General features: G+C 38.2%; 1 protein-coding gene across 7 annotated transcripts in view; it reads right to left on the minus strand.

Annotated features, from left to right (window-relative positions):
* Positions 1-7,908, minus strand: part of dmxl1 (Dmx like 1) — a 57,409-nt gene extending 49,501 nt beyond the window's left edge. For all 7 annotated transcript variants that reach the window (XM_078251051.1, XM_078251048.1, XM_078251046.1 and 4 more), the window contains exons 1-4: positions 7,551-7,908; positions 5,436-5,675; positions 4,370-4,495; positions 394-471 (exon numbers count right to left, since the gene is read on the minus strand). In XM_078251051.1, coding sequence (XP_078107177.1) covers positions 394-471; positions 4,370-4,495; positions 5,436-5,522 — 291 coding nt within the window. In that variant the 5' untranslated portion in view covers positions 5,523-5,675; positions 7,551-7,908. The remainder of the gene's footprint in view (positions 1-393; positions 472-4,369; positions 4,496-5,435; positions 5,676-7,550) is intronic.
* Positions 7,909-22,145: the final 14,237 nt, after the last annotated feature.

Genomic DNA, 22,145 nt, shown 5'->3' on the forward strand with positions numbered 1-22,145 from the left:
AGCAGCTCTAATACCAGGGAACTTCTGCATTGAAAGAGGTACTGGGTTGTTTTTAATCTTTCCATTCCTTATGATTCCTTCTTTGACTTCTCTAACAACAGAAGGCTGTTCAAAACTGACATAACAAAGCTAGGACTTCTGCACAGACTATAGAATAGGAATAAACAGTAAACACGACAATGACTGCAAAACTTTCTACAATATTTCAGTAAGAATGTGCATGTGTTTGAAATATAAGTTTTTCCTTGGAGACTTTCTGATGGGTTTAAAAGAACAATATTTTAATCTATTTCAAATATCAAGAGAGCGTCGCCTGAAAGAGAAAAGTCTCGTTTTTCAGGAGGATCTGAATATATGCATGACTGTGACTGGAAGACAATGTAGGCTACTCACACTCAGTGATGTGTCTTTTTGATCTGGGTGCTGAACAGGCTCAAAGACACACACAATGCTTCCATAGGAAGCTGCAATCTGTCAGCAGAAAAAAAAAGGCAACATGTTAAATATTAAGACATATTTTCTGATACAGATTTAAAAAGGTTTAACTGAAAACATATTTGCAAGAATCATATATTATTCCACATATTATATTCCAATTTAAGTTAAAAAATTATCAAATTATTGTTGTAAATTGCAGTTAAACATTTGAAAGACACATTTCATTGCAAAAGTATCAACTGTATGTTTATGTAATAGACTTTATATTTTTGAAATACTACTAACTCATATTTTTGACAATTTAGACAGTAGGTCTTATGAGTGTAGATCTTTATTCAAGATCCTAATTGGGAGCAGCAAACTAAAACAATATGTAGCTTACTATACAAACAATGACATGTCTCAATAGTAAATTAGTAAAGTCCCTGGACAACAAAGCAAAAATACCTTGAGGATATAAACAACCCAGTGTTAAGTCAACATTGTCTACATGCTAAAGTGCTTTCCATGGGAGTCACAGTCAATGTTTAACAGACTGAATGTGGGAAATGTCAGTGGCAGTGCACAGAAATAACTAGCTTAATAAGGTCTGGGTCTTAGATAATACAAGCTGTGTCTCTATTGGGGTAAATAATGTGCCGACTGTCACAGAATGAATACTGTGAAGGAGTGAGTCACACACTCACTCGTGCAAATGTGCATATATTAATTGACACAGCGCACACACACACACACACAGCACAGTCTAATAAAATCTTTCGAGACAGATGATGGCTCATGGCATGATGGTACATAAGAAAAATATATCCTTTTTTAGGACACAGATCACGTTTAATCAAATTCCAGGTGAGAGCAAAATGTAACCCATCTAGGATGTAAAAGAATGATATACTGTAGCTCTGTGCATTTGCTATTTAAACGACGTGGGTGCTGGACGGGAAATTGATTACTGCGTGGGTCTTAAACTAGCAAAGACACTTGCATCAGGCTTTGCGCTGCGCCAGGTGCAAGATAGGGCGGCAAGTCTCATTTTTTGTGGTTATAATTTTGACTATTCTTTGGTCTGATTTTCATCTTAAAGCTCCAGCAAACCTGTTTAACTTAACCAGAAACAGCCTGCTGTTTTACCTAGGGCGTTTTTAAAAGTTGATTTAATGCAACTGCTTTCTGGTTTTAGGGGAGGTTGCTCCCTGTCCTGTCTCCCCAGTGTTGCTCTGCATGCATTAGTTCTGATGCTTTGACCTGATGCAAGCATGTTGAGAACAACAAATAGGCATTACAATTGTGAGATAGTCTAACACAGAGATCAAACAATGTAATTATTTTTGCTAATGACATTAAGCAATACAAAGTTCACATGTAACACAACACTTAAAATAGTGCAGAGGCCCGGTGGAGGTTGCAGTTCCGCTCAGTGATTATGTTGTTTGCTCTAATTTTAGTAATGTCTCACAATAATGTGGTATTCTTTTATCTAATTAGACTTTCAATATAATGATTTTGGAAAATACACATTTCATTGCAAAGGGTCATAAATGCTTTCAAAATGCATCTGAAGTGCTACCAGTGTGAGCACAGGGGATGTGTACTCAACAATGATGTGTAAACTACTAGCATTGGAAATATCACCGCATGGAGAAATACCAACTGAGCTTGCTTGAAACAGATGCTAGACCATGCTTGAGACATGTGAGGATCACATGAGGGGAGTGGTGAAGGATTGGGTGAGCAATCTTTACTCTCATTTGAATTAAAATCAGGCCTGTCTACTGTTTTAATAAGGCTACCACCACCCCTAATTAAAAAATAAACCCAAATTACAGTGATGGGCTGGCAATGATGACTTCTGCCTTTTATATCTTTATGGAGTAATGTGTCAAATGTTTGCAGACGTAACAATCCTGGAATTATCCCCATTTATTTGATTTGCCGCATTGTTACTCAGTAACTAAGACAAATCGTGAATACTGTGACTGTAGTTAGGACGGGTTGCTTTGGCTTCCACTGATAAAAAAAGTGTGTAAGTATGTGATTTGGACATAAATTTCTTCTTGTAATCACTGCCACTGGTATTAAAACAATGCAAGCTAGATAGTATTATTATAAACGAAGCCTGCAGAGATTTAGCGTACACATTGTACAGATTCAGATCTGACCTTTAGCAGCTTTGCAGTTTTTATAGCATCACTCTATGGGGAAAGTTCCAAAACTCCAGAAGAAACTACTCAAAGAACCCAAACCAGCTTGAGTTGGGACTAATAGCCGGACAACTAGTGTCAGCAAGTGTTGTGTTGAATCTCGGCCAAGTTTTTTAGTGTTTACATCAGTTTTTTAGCAGTGAATTCCATACTTCAGGCCTTAATCAAATATATAGTAGGCTATAATTCTTTATTCTTGCTCCTAAATATTGCTGAGCGATATGGAGAAAAATCAAATACCACAATATTTTTGACCAAATAAATCAGAATCAGAAAAGGATTTATTGCCAAGTAAGTAACACTTACAATGAATTTGCCTTGGTGGTTGGTGCGTACATAAACAAACATATTAACTATTAATATATATACAATATCTATATTGCGACGATACTGTAGGGTTGACTATTGGTGCTTTGACAAAATATTTACACAATGAGATTTTTGATAAATGATCAATAGTAATGTGGATATAATGACTAAGTGGGTAAAGGCGAATAATACAACTGCGAGAACAGTCTGGTAAGTTCAGGAAATTACATAACTTTACTGTAATGCAGCCATTAAAACCCTTAGGCCATATTACGATATCCAAAAATCTAAGATGATATCTAGTCTCATATCATGATATCGATATATTGCCCAGCTCTACTCCTAAATACTTTCTGCAACTTGGACTAACCCCAACACCACTGTCCTTCAAAGTCTACCTGAAAATCCGCCAAGACAAGTAAAACCTGATCCAGTTCTACATTTAGACTATTCCTGTAGCAAACTGAAAGTGTACACACAAGCAATTATCTTGATGTCTCTCTGTGCCACAGAGAGAATATAAGAAACATCAAAAAGCAATCCATTTTTGACAAAAAAACATCACAACCGATCTTTTGTTTGTGGCAACACTTAAACCCATTTTGGAGTCCCTAAAGGGATTATGAGTAGCATTACATCGGTGAAGGTGCCTGCTGTACCACTACCTGCCTTTACTGGGTGATTTTTCTCTCACTAGGAGTTGATGATAGGAAGCTCAAGTTCATGAAAACAGACTTTGATGTTGCCAACAAATCTCTTCACTGAAAACATAGGCTGCAAACACTTAATACGAGAGTTGCCACTAATGTGCCTTGCAAAACAGTTACATTAATCTATAACAAAATCTGAGCACAACAGAGTCCTGGACATTTTAGCAAAATTGGACTAAGCTTGCCTACCACACATTCCACCAACCCTGATTGTATGGTCATTAAAACAAAGCGAAGCAAAAGGAAGCAGAACTGTACGTCACGGTGCTGTGCAAAACATCTTTTTTTTTTATTGATCCCCCATTATGCAGTTTGATCTCTGTCAAAATCAATGGATGGCAGTAAGGGTTGGGTATAAATATGGTGCATTATTATTGTATTACGCACATCCTTCATTGTTTGTATATGGTGGCAAAATTTTCTGTAGCAAATCCTTTATCTTCCATTGAGATACAATAATTCTCCAATTCTTTTTTTTTTTTTTTTTTTAAAAGATAAAGAAAACAACAATGCCTATCAAGTTATTTTCATTTAAATAAGCATTCCTGTGATTATCAGCACACTATGAATACATTGAATTAACATTTTAAAAATAAATATTCATTTAAACTGAAATGTTTGTGCTCAACAAATGGTATGGTATTACAGAAACATCCTGGTTTGCACATCAGCCTGAGAACCCAACATGACACAACACTACTCCATTATTCTTACCTGTCCACCCTGCAGTGAGCAGTCGACACAGCCGACCTGGATGTTGCCATGTTTGGCCCCTGGGATGATCTGCAGTCGCTCAAAGTTACTGCCCAAAATCACCACATCACAACCTGACGCATAGGCCTATCAAGAGACAAGGAGACAGCAAAAGGGGGAAAGAGATGAAGATGAAATTCAGATCCACCCAGAGAGTGCCACTGTGTCAAATGATAGTCAGTTGCCACCATATGACAGCTCTGGAGTACAGGCAGATAGGATTAGAATTCAACGCTCTCTTTCTGTGGCTCGCAGGAGGAGATCTTCACATGAGCCCCGATTTACTGACTCGGTCTCCTTCACAAGAGGACAGACAAAGAGAAATAGGTCTATTGATCCATTCTCTAAATAGCATCGCAGTAGTGTCTCATAGAGTTTGCTTTGAGGTCACAGAGTGCAAAAGCAGTCAGAGGTACTGACATATATTTCTGACAGTCCTAAAACCTTCAGTAAACAAGGACTTCCTGCAGTAGAGGGAAGTGCTTTTGCACTATTAAGCATGACCTAAATTATGTAACACAAGGACATAGGCTACATTCTAATGCAATTTGAAAAACAACTATAAAAATAAGCATTTGTTCAAGCTAACACATCCCTATCTGTTAGATTGATTAATTAAGTAAGTAACACATCACATGAATGGTGTTTTGTCTACATGGTTTTATAGTGGAGGTGCACCACCTCCCCTGAAACAAAGCACATTTTTACTAAATACTTATTTCTTTAGGCAAGGTAAGGATGACGACTTTGACTTCCTTCTTAGGCTACATCCACACTGCTATGTTGCGTTTTTAAAACAAAAACACATTTGTGTGGATGTAGCCTTAGTCCATGTGGTAACACTACCCTTAGCAAAGCCTATTTGGCATCAGTGCTTTTTACAATCTGTACTTTTGCTCCGCTTACTACATTCAAAACAATTAAATTAACAAGAATCTGTTCTGACACATCAGTTTGGCCACCCCCTAAGAATTGGAGCTCCTAAATGGCTCGAAGGGAAATATTTCCAGAGCTTGAAATATCTTACCGTGAATGGCACATCGTTGACGCTCCCTACAGAGAAACAGTTGTCTCCAGGGTTGACAGCCCCCGTGAGGACCTGATGGAGATTCATGGCTCTTGTTTATAGTCCCTATGTGCTCTGTCCTCCTCTCTCCTTTCTCACAACACCCACCCACTCCAGGTGAGATTCATAGGAAACCATGGGAAGGATGTGTTCATCTTTGTCTGTGGCCTGTAATTTCTATTCAGTGTCTCTACAGGCTTGCTGTTAGGAAGAGAGGAAGAGAGATAAAAACATAAGACAGAGAATGTTTTGGTTTAGGCTAAATGGTAAATGGACTGCATTTATATAGTGCATTTCTAGCTTCCCAGACAAAGCTCTTCACCATTTGCCTCATTCACCCATTCATAACACATTGTTGCTGCCATGCAAGGTGATGGCCTGTCAATCGGGAGCAACATGGGGATTCGTGTCTTGCTCAAGTACACTTTGACATGTGGAGCCAGAGATGGAATGGCTAGCCCTCGTGAATGAAGGACAAGTCCCTCTACCTCCTGAGCCACAGCTGCCATAGTAAAGCCTAGGGCAATTTGATTTAACATAATGCACATGTTATGTTATCAAGAAGGAAACATGCGGTCTGTGAATTGTTTCTGTTGCACCGTATTTTGCTTACAGAGCAAAGTATTCTCAAACCTTCCTGCACACTAGTCCAAAACTGCATAGAATCTCACAATGGGAGCTTTGGCACGAAAGCTCATTTGATCCTGGTGGCCTATCCTAAAACCCATGCCACTTAGTGTGTTGTTGGGTGTTTGTAAATTATAGAGTGTGGTCTAGACCTCCGCTATCTGTAAAGTGTCCTGAAATAACTCTGGTCATGATTTGACACTATAAATAAAATTGACTTGTATTGTGTCAGCTGGTTATCATGAAAAGTTATTTCACTGCCAAACAAATGTAGTCAGCTTGATAATTGCCAAACTAATTAGCATGTGTATAGGTATTTGAATTACCATCAGGGGTAAATATAGGGGAGGGCTTTTTGGGAGCCTATAAAATATGACCTTGGACAAGCAAGGTGATGCTGAAGTAGCTGATGACGTACAAGTCCATTGGTCCAGTGTCACATAATCTCTGGGAAGTAGGAATTTCTAGCAGTGTGACATCAGGTTCTGTGTACTGCCCAGGTAGAAATTGTCATGTGTATTTAATAAAGAGGCAACTGTATGACTGCCATTGCAGGATAAATCTAGTTAAGCCATATATAGGATTTTAGATTTATTCTGAAAGTGTATAAACTATAAAAGGCATTGTATTACAATTTCTACCAAAGGTACTTAAGTGATAGAAGTAGGGTGAATTATTGGGTGGGTAACAGATAACACCAGCACTGACCGTGTAGGCCAATGTACAATATTTCACCTCTGTATGCTGGCAGTGGCAGCAAAGCAAGTCCAATAAAGAATAGAATAAAAAGGCCATTATTAAAAGGGTGGAGAGCAGGTGTCAGTGGGCCAAGCAGGTCACCACAATGAAGGCTACACCTTACTTCAGCACTGCAAGCCATGTTAATCTCCTTTGTGTTACAACTTGTTTTACAGTGTTTGTCCACTAAACTTTGTTGCAGGAACAAGTAAGGACAATTGAGTAAAGTAACATTCACAGAATAAATTAATCCATATCATTTATCTAAAAGCTTTACTAATATACAGTAACGTTGTCTCACTTTTTGGGGTATCTACATCACTTGTCGTTTTAACCTTACACCACAAATTTTTTTGTAACTGGGCAACAAGTACTTGAATGTCAAAGTTTGGTCTACAACATTAATACAAAGTGCAGCAGCAACGTTGGGATATTTTATAACTAGAGACAATGTGAGTTATGTTCCCTATGCTGTGGCAACTCACGTGATAGGGTTAGCAAATGACACATCTGACTAGCACTGCGTCACATGAATACAAAAAAAATAATTGTTAGTGTCTGTCTCACTGATTTTAAGCGAAAACTCCATATCAGCGCTCTGTTTACAAGTCGTCGAATCATGAAGCTAACTTAGCTGTCAAGTTTAGCTAGCCATCTGCAGTTAATAACATAACGTTAAACACCGTAACACGACCAGTGTTAGAGACTTACCTTGTGCTGCTACTTTCTAATATGTCCTGTAGATACAACGATAACAGGTATCCTTTTCAGCTGCTCTCTTTGATGAACGTTAATGTTAAATTATTAGGTCTCCTCAGTTAGCTGGCGTTTACGCGTACTAGCTTGTTAAGCTCTCTTTTAGCGAGCTCGAGCTAGAAAGCTAGCTGTAGGTCACTTCTGGCACACATTTAGTGTCTGTCAATATCTGCTTGCCAAGACGAGTAGCTTTTTAATTACTTCTCAAAATGCTAACCATAAGAAGGAGCCAACCTCTCCGCAAGGTTAGCAGATAAAAAGCTTCCAAGGAGGAAGCTTTTCCTTATGTTGAAGATGTGTCATGATGACTGTTTCGCTGCAATGCATTATGGTCCTTGTAGTTGCTTTTTGACAGATAAAATTATCCCACAACAGGGATATTTGCAGTGTTATAGCAGCAAAGGGGATAGAGCAAAAACAAGAGGCATCAGTAAAGAATGCAAGATATAATATTAAATATGTAAACTATAAAAAAAAGTAGAAAAACAGTACACATTAAAAAAGCAAGTGACAGTGAAAAAAGCAGTACAGGCAAACTATAATAAGTTGGCTAAACAGACTGAAAGGTTGAATACAAAGTATTCACAGTATTGCACGGATAAAATATCAATAATGATATTACACAGATTAGTAAACCTTGATATTGCACATGAGTGAGTTGTCAGTTTTGGTATGTACATGTTTTGCTATGACAGCAGCGTAAGATCAGCATAGCACACACCTGCCTACAGTAGCCCATTTGTTTTGGTGTTATTATTTTCACCTTTTGTAATAGAAGATTTTGGTTGTACCGGTTTGTAGTGAACACCTCCCCAGGTGTGGCTTTGTTTACACTATGTGAATCAGGACATGTCCTAATGCTCAACTGAAAAACCTTGCTCAGAACATTTTAAATGTCAAAATGTGTAGAAGTATAAATTACAGACTACTTTAACAGTGCCCCTAAAGTGGTGAAAGTAGCTTTTACTTTAAAAACTTCATTTTGCAACAATATTTAACCCATCCACAGTGTCAAAATAAGCCATCAGCATCTGTGAACCAAGCAAGCTCAGATCTGTGGAGACACACAAACTAACCACACAACCATCAGTGATAGTTTACTAGTGACACACTTCTATATACAGTCTATGGTGACACACCCTCAGGCACACTGTGCATCACCACAGTCAGGTTTAAATTCAAAGTATATCAATGTGTCTACTGTCTAGTTTTTGACTGTAAACTAAACATCACTCTCATAGCTGCAACCATGCTGTGTGACTCACTATTTAAATCTGATTGTTTGCTTGATTGTTGAATAATGTTTATATACTACTACTACTACGATACAACTTTATTGTCAATCGAAGGCTGAAATTCTTTGTGCATCCCTGGGTAGCTCGTATAAAGAAAGAGGACATACACATACATACAAACATACATGAGATTAATAATACCAACAGACATACGTTTCTTCCAAGTAGGAAAAACAAAGAAAACATGTATAACAACAGAAAATGACATGAACATACACACAGACAATGTCTTGGAGACGTATATCCCTGAAATATGTATTGCACTGGATTTAATGTAGCTGGTTTAACAATAGGATAGATTGATGTATGAAAGAGTTTTTAAGTCTGATGCAATTAAAAGAATGAACTCTAAAGCATCTGTTTGAAGGCAGAAGCTGATATTCACTGTTGACGAGTCTGAAGAGTCATTTGAAATATTTCTGGCCAGTCTAAGCATACTATTATTGTGAGCCTCCTGAAAGGAGGGTGCTACAGGTAATCCTATAATCTTTGAGCAAATTTTGAATAGAATCTGATTGAATAGCTTTGTTTTATTTTTAACTGATAGGCTACTTAGCCAAGCAGTACTACAGTAGAGCATGATACTCTGAATTACTGATGTGAAAAACAAAGAAATGATTTGGCTACTAGCTCCGAAGGATCTCAATCTACGAAGAAAATAAACACGCTGTTGTACTTTTTTTGCAGATAAATTCTATATGAGAAGAGAGAGTTTCGTCTATCATGGCACCCAAATATTTATAGACTGAGACTGATTTCTGAGTTATGAATCATCACTGAGGACAGTTGACAATTCGGGGTTATTCCAAAAATGATTTCCTCTGTCTTCACAGTACTACTACTACTACTACTACTACTAATAATAATAATGATAATGTTTGTTTATTGTTCAATATATTGAAGTATTTTTTATGTGCACTATCGTCTGTCCTTTGTATGTGCCAATATTGTAGTCTAGCTGTGTCAGTCATTCTCTCTTAATTACTTGTCGAGGGCCAACAAATATTGGTCACTGCTGGACCAAGGCCAAATATATAACTTTCACCTTCTAACTTTCTAGTGCTGTTAAGTTATATTCCACAATGTTTGGTCATCGGATGTAAATTGAATCTAAAAAGTAGATTTTATTCCCTATTCGTGTCTGAGATGAGGGACAGAGGTGTGTGAAGTCCTCGCATTTTGCCTAAACAACCACAAGGTGTCTCTCATGTTCAAAACACAGGATCTGGTGTTCTTTTTTTGCGTGTTTATGACCATATTTCTCTTTTTCCTACATAGCATACAAGCATGTATAAATATTTTACATTATTATTACTTTGGTCAAGAATGACATGGTGGCTCTAAGTCTTGCAAATATGGTAAGACTCCTTCATTTTAATATGCCATTTAATGAACACAGAATAAATAAGATGTAATCTTATATATATATATATATATATATATATATATATATATATATATATATATATATATATATATATATACATACAGTGGGGAGAACAAGTATTTGATACACTGCCGATTTTGCAGGTTTTCCCTGCAGTCCTGGGGGGCGAAAATGCCTTGTTGATGCTAGAGGTCAGAGGAGAATTGGCCGACTGATTCCAGCTGTTAGAAGATCAACTTTGACTCAAATAACCAACAACATCCGAGGTATGCAGCAAAGCATTTGTGAAGCCACAACACAAACAACCTTGAGGCGGATGGGCTACACCAGTAGAAGACCCCACCGGGTACCACTCATCTCCACTAAAAATAGGAAAATGAGGCTACAATTTGCACGAGCTCACCAAAATTGGACAGTTGAAGACTGTAAAAATGTTGCCTGGTCTGAGGACTCTCCATTTCTGTTGAGACATTCAGATGGTAGAGTCAGAATTTGGCGTAAACAGAATGAGAACATGGATCCGTCATGCCTTGTTACCACTGTAGTACCAATTGGGCATCGTTTAAATGCCACAGCCTACCTGAGCATTGTTTCTGACCATGTCCATCCTGTTATGACCACCATGTACCCATCCTTTGATGGGTACTTCCAGCAGGATAATGCACCATGTCACAAAGCTCGAATCATTTCAAATTGGTTTCTTGAACATGACAATGAGTTCACTGTACTAAAATGGCCTCCACAGTCACCAGATCTCACCCCAATAGAACATCTTTGGGATGTGGTGGAACGGGAGCTTCGTGCCCTGGATGTGCATCCCACAAATCTCCATCAACTGCAAGATGCTATCCTATCAATATGGGCCAACATTTCTAAAGAATGCTTCCAGCACCTTGTTGAATCAAACGAAGAATTAAGGCAGTTCTGAAGGCAAAAGGGGGTCAAACACGGTATTAGTAGGGTGTTCCTAATAATCCTTTAGGTGAGTGTATATATATATATATATATATACTATTTAGACTGCAGCTCACTTCTTAATTTGTACTTTACATTTGTAATGGGCAAAACACTGTTGAATGGGGAAATGAATGAGGATGGGGGGTTGGAGGCTTCAAACTCAATTAAAGCATGTGGAGATAAATGGGACAGACATTCTCCATGAATATTTAAAATGGCTGACATGTCAGTGACATTAGGGAAGGTTGGCAACAATTTATCGTCATGGCAGTTGAATGGTGTTGATGATGAAACTGTTGACTTCCCAGTCAGGAAGTAGGTCACAGCATTATTAAAGATGTAGCCTTTATAGAATTAATGTGCTAAACATTTTAGCTTTTCAGTTTTGACACACCCACACACACACACACACACACACACACACACGCACGCACGCGCATGCGCATGCACACACACACACACACACACACACACACACACGCACGCACGCACGCACGCACGCACGCACGCACGCACGCACGCACACACACACACACACACACACACACACACCATCCATCCTGGTGTAATAACAACACCCTGTCTTGTTTTAGCATCTCAGTTTTCTACCAGTACGTTTGACTTTGAACAAAAATCACAGAGAAAATAAAAGAGAATTATTTCTTTCATTGACAAAGTCCATGGTGTATTAAGGATATAGCTATTGAGTGATATTGAATTCTCTGAGTTTATTTAAGAGTGCCTATTCTTTTCCAGCCACAGTTTCTTTAGTGCAGACACCCAAAAAGAAAAAAATACTCTAGCTGTTAGCTCTAGCTGTTACGTTAGCTGTGTTTTAAAGAACCCTCCTGTGCCACAACATGGTCTAAAAGTCAACAGATGCTGATACCGTATTTCTGACTAAAAGTATTACGTTACATAAAGAGTTTTTAGTTTTAGTGAGCAGGCACTCTCTGCCTCAGCTATTATTTCAGTGGTAGGGGCAGGGAGCTCAAAGTTAGAAGAGGTACCAAAAATATCATATCTGTGCATGGTCCAAGTTGTATTTGGCAGCATCTCTCAAAACCTGCAAGACTGTTAATCTGATAAAACAGGCATCAACACTGTTTTAAAATAAAAACGATAAAACTAGACTACAGTATAAAATCATAGTCCATGTAATGGTTGTTGATGCACTTCATTTTAGCATTTACGCCCAATATATGTTACTAATAACATTTATACATATTTATGATTTACACATACTTCATACAATTTGTAGTGTGAGTACAGTAACTTTATTTCATGATGCTAAAACTGCTATTTGCTGACAACAACACTACCCACCACCATATTCAGTTCCCTCAAGTGCAAGTTTTTTATTGCAATCTCCTTGTCTCCATCATTTATTTGTGATTTTTGTCTTAATATACGTAATTCTTTGTTATACTTCATTTATTTTTGTATTGTAGATGTTCATACTGTCTATAGTATTCTAGTTTCTTTTTAAAGATACTTATCTGTATTATACATCTGTTAATTCTAGGTTACAAGCATATGGTATCTTTTTTTTATCTCTTTAAACTGTAGAATTGGAAAAGAATTCAGTAGACTTGCTCTTCATGTTAATGAGCTCTTGATTTTTCGATGCGCAAACTAGTTATATTTTGATCTAATTGAAGGATTAAAATAGTATAAAGGAGAAAACTACAAATAGCATTATTTTTTGTATATGTTTTACATTGTAAACATAAGACACAAGATGGCAGTATTGAAACATTTAAAAATCTTGGGTGGTGAGGCTGTCATACCTGTCAATGCACTGCAATTTAACCTCACAACCAACACAACAAACTTGGCTGCTGCATACATGTAAACTAAGCCCATTGCAAATGCAAAACACAGACTGGTAAAAAACACACAAAAAACACTTACCCTTCTCAGTTTTAACAATCATGTAAATTTTATTTCCAAATTAAACCAACATAAAACTTGATCAAAAAGTTTGGGTCTCGCTCCAGATAACATGAACTGTGCCCCAGCTTCTTTGGAAGGTTTATTCAGTCCTTGCTAATGCATAATCCATGAGATTTTATTTTTCCCTTGAAATGTGAGTTGTCTCTTTGAAGTGTTTTGTGGTATTATTATACTGTGGTTTGACGAGTAATAATGTTGATGTCTTGTATGAGCTGTAATTACTGGATCTAGAGGTAGGAGGGCAATGCCAAAATGGGCTTGAAGTTTCAGTGTGGCTATGCTTTGATGTTTCATGTGCGAGGGGGGGAAGTAAGGCTCAGCAACTTTTCCACAGGACAAAATACCCACAAGTTGCTGAACTTTGTATGACAGACAGGGACATGAGTAGCTAACCATAATGAAGCATAATGGCAAATAAAACAACTGTTCTTTTGAAGAGACTAGCCAGTTAACATTTGGCTTTGGTAATCACAAAATAATCTTAGGGTAATTATGTATCCTTTAAACACTCATGAAATGATAAGCTTTCATTTTGGTAGGCCTATACATACGTGTAGAACTGCACTGAGAGGTATAATGGGCTTTGTTTGCGCTCAGTAAACCAAACCAGCTGCACTGCACTGCATGATAGTATTGTTTCTGTTAGTGCCATCTCTGGCAGACTTTCTGTGTTTGTAATCCACCAGCTCTTCCTCCTCTGCAATATAATTTCAACACTGTCCTACATTTCTGCGTAATGACCTTAAAAACGTCCTTGGCTGTAAATGTTGAGTCAACTGGAGGTGTGTTTATGTGTTTTTTGCTGTCAGCATGTGTGAAGGCCTGCGTACATCAGCGCTCGCATGTATCAGTCTGTGCAAGCGTGCATGTGAACATGTGTGCATCACTGCATGAGGTGTCTATGAGTGTATCTCCTGTGTGTTCGTGTTGCTCTCATCGAGTCTCATTCTGCAGAGGTGTCTGTTAAGCGGTGGGAACAGACATTACGGTCGGAGGAAGAGGGGTTAGCAGGCAGGCAGGCAGCAGGATATCCCATCACATTAGGGTGGCTGCTGCGCCCACTTCCTTCAACTCTTCCCAGGAAGAGGTCAGCAGAGGTCAAGCAGGCTCCTCCCTCTGTCATTATCCTTCCATCACCTGCCGTCCTCTCTGTGCTGACGACCGAACTTTCGCTTCTGTCTCTTCAACCTTTACTCTTGGAAGCAGCTTTCACCCCTTTTCTTTTTCTTCTTGTCTGACTCGGCCTTTATGATTTTCCCATATTTTTTTCTCTCCATCTGTTCCCCAGTTTTCGTTCCTTTCACAGCCTTTTATTTGTCTCTTTACGCCCTTTTGATAGCCCTACATCACTCTCAATTTCCCTTTGTCATTTTCTCTCACAGATTCAGAGAACTCAGGAGTCCCTTATTTCTGAGATCTTTTGTTGAGTCTGCAGCTGATCTCTAGATTGCAACAGATATAGTATACATCTACTGCTGCTTTCAAAGACAAACTGGAGATTGAACCAAATTCTTTTAGAGGAGGATCTCTGGTGAGTTTTTAGCAAGAGGACTATAGCTGTGTATTGTGAGCCTGAGAGTGCAGCCTAATGTCTGTCAAAAATACAGCTAAAATCTAGGGCAAGTGGTAATGCAATATAGATGTTATGTCATCATGAATATTTCATGATACACGACAATTTACTGTAATAGAATAATGTATGGGTATTGACTAAACTGAGCAACTGAGGTGATAATTATATGTCTTTATATTCTGTCATGCAAATTTAAAGTGAAATATTTCATCCATCTTAGCAAAACTTGATAGCTGCCTGAAAGCAGAGCAAACTTAATTCACTTGATTTAAACTTTAAACAGCACTGCAATATTTGAGCATGATGGTTCAATATTTTAGCAAAATCTGTATAAGTATCCCACCCAAAACGAGAAATTAGTCATTTGCATCTTACATATCAGATTTGAAAATCACAAAGTTGTGCACATCTTTATACTGCAGATCTCTCCTTGTTTTGAACACTAAGACGCTCTGTGGTTCACTCAAATTTGAGCTGGATTTGCCTAAGTGTGTTTCGACTTTGTTTAAGCTTAGGTCTCTTCATCATCAGATGCTTTGACACCATTTTTTGTCTGGCTGCCTACTACTGTCTGTGGAAATGTGGAGTAAACTTGCTTAATGAGGAGACAAGAATATTTCTCCATGATTTAAACAGAGATCACACAGCAGATGTCCAGAACACATCTCTCTCAAACAACACACATCTGATATCAAATCAGATACAGTGTAGAGACCTGAAATGAAAACCACGGGAATCATTTCTATCTCTTGTCATAAGAAACCAGACTCACATGTAAGTGATGTCCAAATTCAGAACATGTGAAAAAGGTTCAAAGTTTTTGACATTAAGGATACAGTTTGTATTACCTTCACTTAAATTATCCATCATTTAGGTGAATATCATATTGCTAAACACAATTCACTCCAGTTGACCTCAAATCAAGAATCACATCAGGTTTAAACACTAAACTGTCCATATTTTCTACAACACTGAATTATCTGTTTGTAGTGAAATGTGCAATCTAGCGTTTAGTGTCTACGACAGATTGTTGAGTTATGGCTGTTGAATATACCTGTAATGGCTTTGGTATTGGTAGTGGCTCCATGATATCTGGTCATTATGCCTGTCTGATTTATACTTCTTCTGTCGACCCTCACCCACGGTGACCTACATTCACTTTCATCTCACCCATCAATCATTTAGCAGTTCAAAGCAAAGTTCTGTCTGTGGAAGAACGCAGAGGGCTTGATCATAATGGCATTAATTCTTCAATGGCACCAAAAAAAAGTGCCCAATATTATCTATGTAAAGCTGCTGTCACTAGATTGCTGTGGATAAAACGGAATACAAACTACAATACATCAAGAGATGATGGATGTGAAGCAGATTGTTTTGACGATCATCAATGAGTGGAGTTAGCAAGCTATTATTCAAGGTGTACATTAAATACCCCTCATTCATTCACCCCCAAACAGCCACAAAAAAAACACTGTAGAAATAATACAAGAAAAACAACCACTGCAGTCGCCAAGGGAAAAAAAAGAATCACTGTGAATGTCTGTGATGACAGAATATGTAGCTGACTGCAGTTCAGTGGCATTAAAACAGCATACTATGTACACACAGCAAAGGGCAGAGACAGAAGAGACAGACACAGAGATAAATGGTCAGGCAGACAGAATGGGAGAGAGAAAGAAAGACAGAGAAATGTATTGGACTGAAAAATAGATGAGCACTATGGGTGTGTAAGCAGAGGCTGGATTACTTATTTAGTAGGGACTGTGTGTACATGTCATTAAATCAGCTACTATGCCCAAATCCAGCCGCCCATGTGAAGCTAAAGCTGGCGCTCGAGGAGAGAATTGAGACACTGGAGTCAAATCTGGATCTAGATTTGGATCTGGATCAACGGGCCGGGATGAAGATGGGAATAATAATATGCAATGTCAGGGGAACATCTGCTTCCACTTTGTATGCAATTGTAGTTCTTCCAAGCTATGCTGTGCTCTGTGGCATCGTTTTCTCATAAAAATCAATTCCACTCAACACCTGATATGCATTCGTAGGTGCAACAATGTAAGGAAAGGTACACTGTACTTCCATGGTGTGTACACAAATATCTTCATTGTTCATGTAGCCAGAGCAAGGAGACAAAGGTCAGTTATATGCCCCTTGCAAAAATGTGTGAAAGAATGTAAAGATGTTGCATTAACTTATCTCCAATATAGATATACCTTCAACATCATCTGCCTTTCACAATACCATTGTGGTAAAACTAATGTTAATTCTACTTTTACTTTTATTTGTCAACATCTAACATCAACAACCAGTACAAGTGGAACCAGCATTGCCTGAAGTTGTGTCTTGCTGGCATATTGTACACTGACCAATAACGGGATAAGAACTGGCATGTAGGCAGAGAACAGATAAGCGGCCATAGATAACGTTGAACTCAAGAGTTGGTTAAAGCAACTTTGTCTGGCTTGGTGTTGTGACTGGGCTGTAGTTGGTTGTGAGAAGATGGCCTTCAGGAACAGGGCCAAGAAATAAGTGTCAACTGGTCAGCATACAAAGCAATAGCACACAACCTGAAAGCAAAAATGAAACCAACAGTTTACAAAATACTCAGGAAATATACAAGAAGTTCTGGGCACATGAAAATGGGTCAACTAAACAGAACTAAACTCAGGCTATAATAACTTCAACTAAACCATAAACCATAAAGGGGAACAATGGCTGATCAGACTATTTTTGAAACAAAAGTGTCACTCAAAGAGTAGTCTGGCATTGCCAGACCTTCCTCCACAGAGCTGGAGAGGAGGGTCTGGCTAGTCCACACAACACTCTGGGATGGGAGAAAAGCAGGCTCTGGTTTATTGGCATTTCTTTTAATCAATCACAATCGTCTTGGGCGGCGCTACTCAAAGAGAAACAGTACCAGCTAAACTACAGCTATAACATAACAGGGCAACTAGTCTATCAGTATGCATATAATAGCAATTAACCAAAACAAAAGTATTAAGGTAGTAATCCAAATCCCACCCCCATGATGTGGTGGCACTTGGTACAATTCAGGCCACTTCCTTCCAAATGAGGAGCAAATTAACTACATTATTACCTAATACCTAAACCTAATACCTAAACTGTGAAGAAAACTAACTATTTTAATCAGTTGCGGCGCAGCAAGTGCCGCCATCACCCATCTCATGGATGGATACAGCCATACATATTGTAGGTAACCTACATGTAAGGGGGAAATGAATGAATGAATGAGTACATTTCAAGTAAAAGACATTAAAAAACAAACCGAAATTAAAAGAAATGTGGGGAAAGGTTAAAAGGACATCGCTCAATGAAATTTGATATTAAATCCAGTAAGACACTTCATAGACAGTTTAACACAAACAAATAATATGTAAGCATGGAAATTCATTCTTGACCTTGAGAATGCTTACCACTGATGAAATATTCTAAACTTAAGGCTCAGGCGTATACGACCACTTGTTGTTCGACTGAAGTTCCTTACTTGGACCAAGTGATATCTCAGCAAGGTCTATCCGCTGAAAATGGGAACCTAAGTCGAATGTTTTTATTGAGATTAATGAAAATAAATCCAGCAATATTGCAATTTTTTATGTAATGACCCAGTTTGTTTACCCGAACCCTTGTTGGTATTCCCTCTTCACCTTACAGCTTGATTTGCAACTGATGCCAACAACCTCTTTCTGTCTTTTTCAGACCTCATCAGCAGCTTGACGTCCATTTGTGAGGTAGATGAGGGAAGGGGGAGGACACAGGCTCACATACACAAGCACTCAGTGCCCCCCCCCCATCCCCCCCCAAACACACACACACACACACACACACACACACACACACACACACACACACACACACACACACAGTGTCCCATCTGAGATTCTAAAGACTATGCTCTCTAACTGTCACTCCTAGTTACAGACCTATCATGCAGAAATGCTGACTTATTCATGGCTTTCATGCAAACCTGGATGCACAGAGGAAACTGAAGCTGGCTGGGGCGAGGCCCAGCAGGCTTCAGTGTGTGTGTGTGTGTGTGTGTGTGTGTGTGTGTGTGTGTGGTCTGTTTTACAGTAGTATGCTTACTGTACGTTACTCAGACACGCTTTACATAATTTTGTCATTACAGGTGACACACACATATTCAGAATATACTGTATATGCTGACGCCTCCGGCATACACTCAGAGCCAATATCTAATAAGGCTAATAACATTTTTGGCAACTGTTGACTACATGTTGATGACAGGATATGAATACATATTTGAAGTGAGTAAGGGAGAATACATTTAATCCCTGTTATCTCATATTTTCATATTACAGCATATTCACTGATAGTAGCCGTGAGCATGGCCTCCAGATAATGGCACCTCTGTTGGTTTAGAAATGCCTTGATAGTTAAATAAAGCAGGACTCTGTTCGTGGCAAATATGCAACAATATAGCAGCGTGAAATCGATGCCAGCAGTTTAACTGTAATTAATGATGATAAAATATCATTACAATTGTTAAATGAACATTCACACAAGCAAACACACTAAGGGTTGCCTATTGTGAAAATAGTGATAAGTATCTGATATTTATGAGGCTGTATGAAAGTGTAGCAATAATATCTGAATACAAATCAGTTATCCAAATCTTTTGCTGCCAGAAGCAGTGAACTTGTAAGATGATGGGAGTTAAAAAAAAAAGAAGTGAATTTTCTTGGAGACCAATTAAAATGGTGTAAAAGTGTTGCTTGCCAGTTGGATGGTGCTAAAAAATGTGAATGCTCTTCCTGTGACAATGGGCGATACTTACAGTATGTCTTCGGTAATTCTTATTTTCTTGTAATTCTTACTATCGTCCACTAATTATCATAATATATAACCAATGAAACTGGGAGTGTATTTGTAGTGCATATACGTGTCTGTGTATGTGGCTGAGGGATCTTTACAACATTGAATTCATAACTAGGGCATCTGACTTTCACTCTCTACAGGGTTTTTTTGATAATATATTCCAAGCTCCAGTTACAACAGCAGTTACTGTATACATACATTCACGTGGGTGTGTGTGTGTTAATCTGTGTCAATGTGCATATACACATGCATATGAGTGCATGTGTGAGTGACATCTCCCTGCTTGAGACATCTTATGATCATTATTCACCAGCTCATGGGCAACACTCGGTTTATTCTGTTTATTTATTTTTTTAAATGAAGATTTATGTAGAAACTGACACTCTATCATGCAGGATCTGTTTAATATTGCTTTCAGCTCACATGTAATTAAAATCTACTCATGGACACTGCAAATACAGATGAATACACAGAATAAAAACACATTTTTAATTTAATGCAATTTGTTCTTCAATTTTAGTCGATAGCAAGACTTGCAACACCAGTATGGATTATGCAGACAAGTGTGGATAATGTTTCCAGGCTATTTTATCTGTATAACTGATCATTTACTATTTCTATTACCTGGTGTTGTGATAATTTGGCTTTGGTTGCTGTGATACAATAGTTATTGTTCACATGCCATGTGCTAATTGCTTAGAACACTGTTAATTACTACAAATATTGCTGTTTAAATAACCATGAATTCATATTGTATAATTTCTAGAGTTCAGTATATTAGTTCAGTTTTAGCTTGTCTGATGAACCTCTGCGCCAAACTGACTCAACGGTTTTGGAGTGAAAAATGTACAGTGACAACAGCTAAAATATGTTCCTCTATCAAGCCTAAGTGCCTAAAATACACAGTGGACACCTGTGTAGGCCGATGAGTTAAATGTCTAATTGTGGAACACGGTGGTTTACAATTCATTTTCTTACATTCTGTGCAGTTTGTAAAATTATGTAATTATGTTTGTACTGCAATGCCTATAACTTACATACTGTAATTGTATTCATTTTAGTTCCTATAGTACATCACATTGACTTGGGGAGCCTTAGTAATATACCACAAACAGCACATGCACATAGCAATGTCTCTAAATTTACAATATGGGACACTTTTTGAGTGAATGAATACACTTCATCATATGTACTTAATCCCCACGGGGTAAATATCAATTATTCTTCAGAACTAGTAAAATGTCTTGTTATCTTGTGATTGCACAATAGTTGAGCATTTTTGTGTGTGAAAATACAGTGTTTTAAATATTTTGGTCTTTTTGAATATCAGCTGTATCACTGAAACAAGTGTTTTTCTTCCCCTAAGCTGTCTTTTGTAGCCTCCTTGTGACATATTCTATCTCAGCAGATGGATTTTGTTAACTGTCCATCTGCCTAATCTCACTGACTCCTCTTTTGATTAATTGGCCTGTGTCATTCACACTGAAAATGGAGTAATATATTTGTATCCATATAAAATATTTTAGTTCATATATACGCATATATGCATTAAGAGCAGTGGACACATACAAATACAGCGTCCAGGGAGCAACTTGGAGTTCAGTGTTTTGTTCATCTTTGATATGTGGAGGCCGGAGGAGGTCGGGATCAAACCACCATTTTGTAGTTAAGGGCCGACCCTCTCTGCACTGAGCCACATGCCATCCAAAAAGATCACAGAAGATTACATCAACATTTTCTGTAAAAAGAGCATTAACTTATTATCTTGGTGCACTTTAAATGAGCTACTTTTTTTTTTTTTACTGAATTTGACTTTTACCTTACTGTACTAAAATAACCACCTTAGTGCTTCTACTTCTCTCTATAATATTTTGGTCCCTCTTATAGTCCTGCACTCATAATTCACTGTACTGAACCTGGAAATGTTTCCAAAAACACAGTATCACTTTCAAGCCTGTGGCTGTTTACCAGTGTTCGACTAGATCCTTATAATTCCCACTTTCCTGTCAGCATGATCCACAAGTGAATCAATTATGAGATGACAGAAACGGCAGAATACAGTCTATGTTATGAATGCAGATACAGCTGCCGTTCTCCCAGAAGTCACATATGGAAAGGCTTAGCAATCAGCAGTATGTTAGCCACAATTTCTAGATGTAACTACATGTTTACTCTTTTCCACTTTACACCCTTTGTAAACTGGCTGCTGTGCCCATTAGAGTACTAAGAGGAGAGATAGCAGACAGATTCAGTGATTGGCCTGCAACAGTACAATGGCAGTTACCACTGTAAATGGGCTCTATTCCTTTCTCAGCTGTCTGTCTGATCCATAGGTGAGCAGCAGCCATTAGGACTCTGGCAGCAGCAGCAGCAGTAGTAGCTGTTTTAACAAATGATGCTCCTCCGGTGGTCCAGCTGTAATACACACCACTCAGCAGGCTTCAAATAGACATCCCATCACCTACATCATATTGTTATCTATAAGCACAACAAAACACCTGCAACTCCAGCAGGCTGAGGCC

This window comes from Sander vitreus, chromosome 5, assembly GCF_031162955.1.
Source record: "Sander vitreus isolate 19-12246 chromosome 5, sanVit1, whole genome shotgun sequence".
Classification (NCBI taxonomy): domain Eukaryota; kingdom Metazoa; phylum Chordata; class Actinopteri; order Perciformes; family Percidae; genus Sander; species Sander vitreus.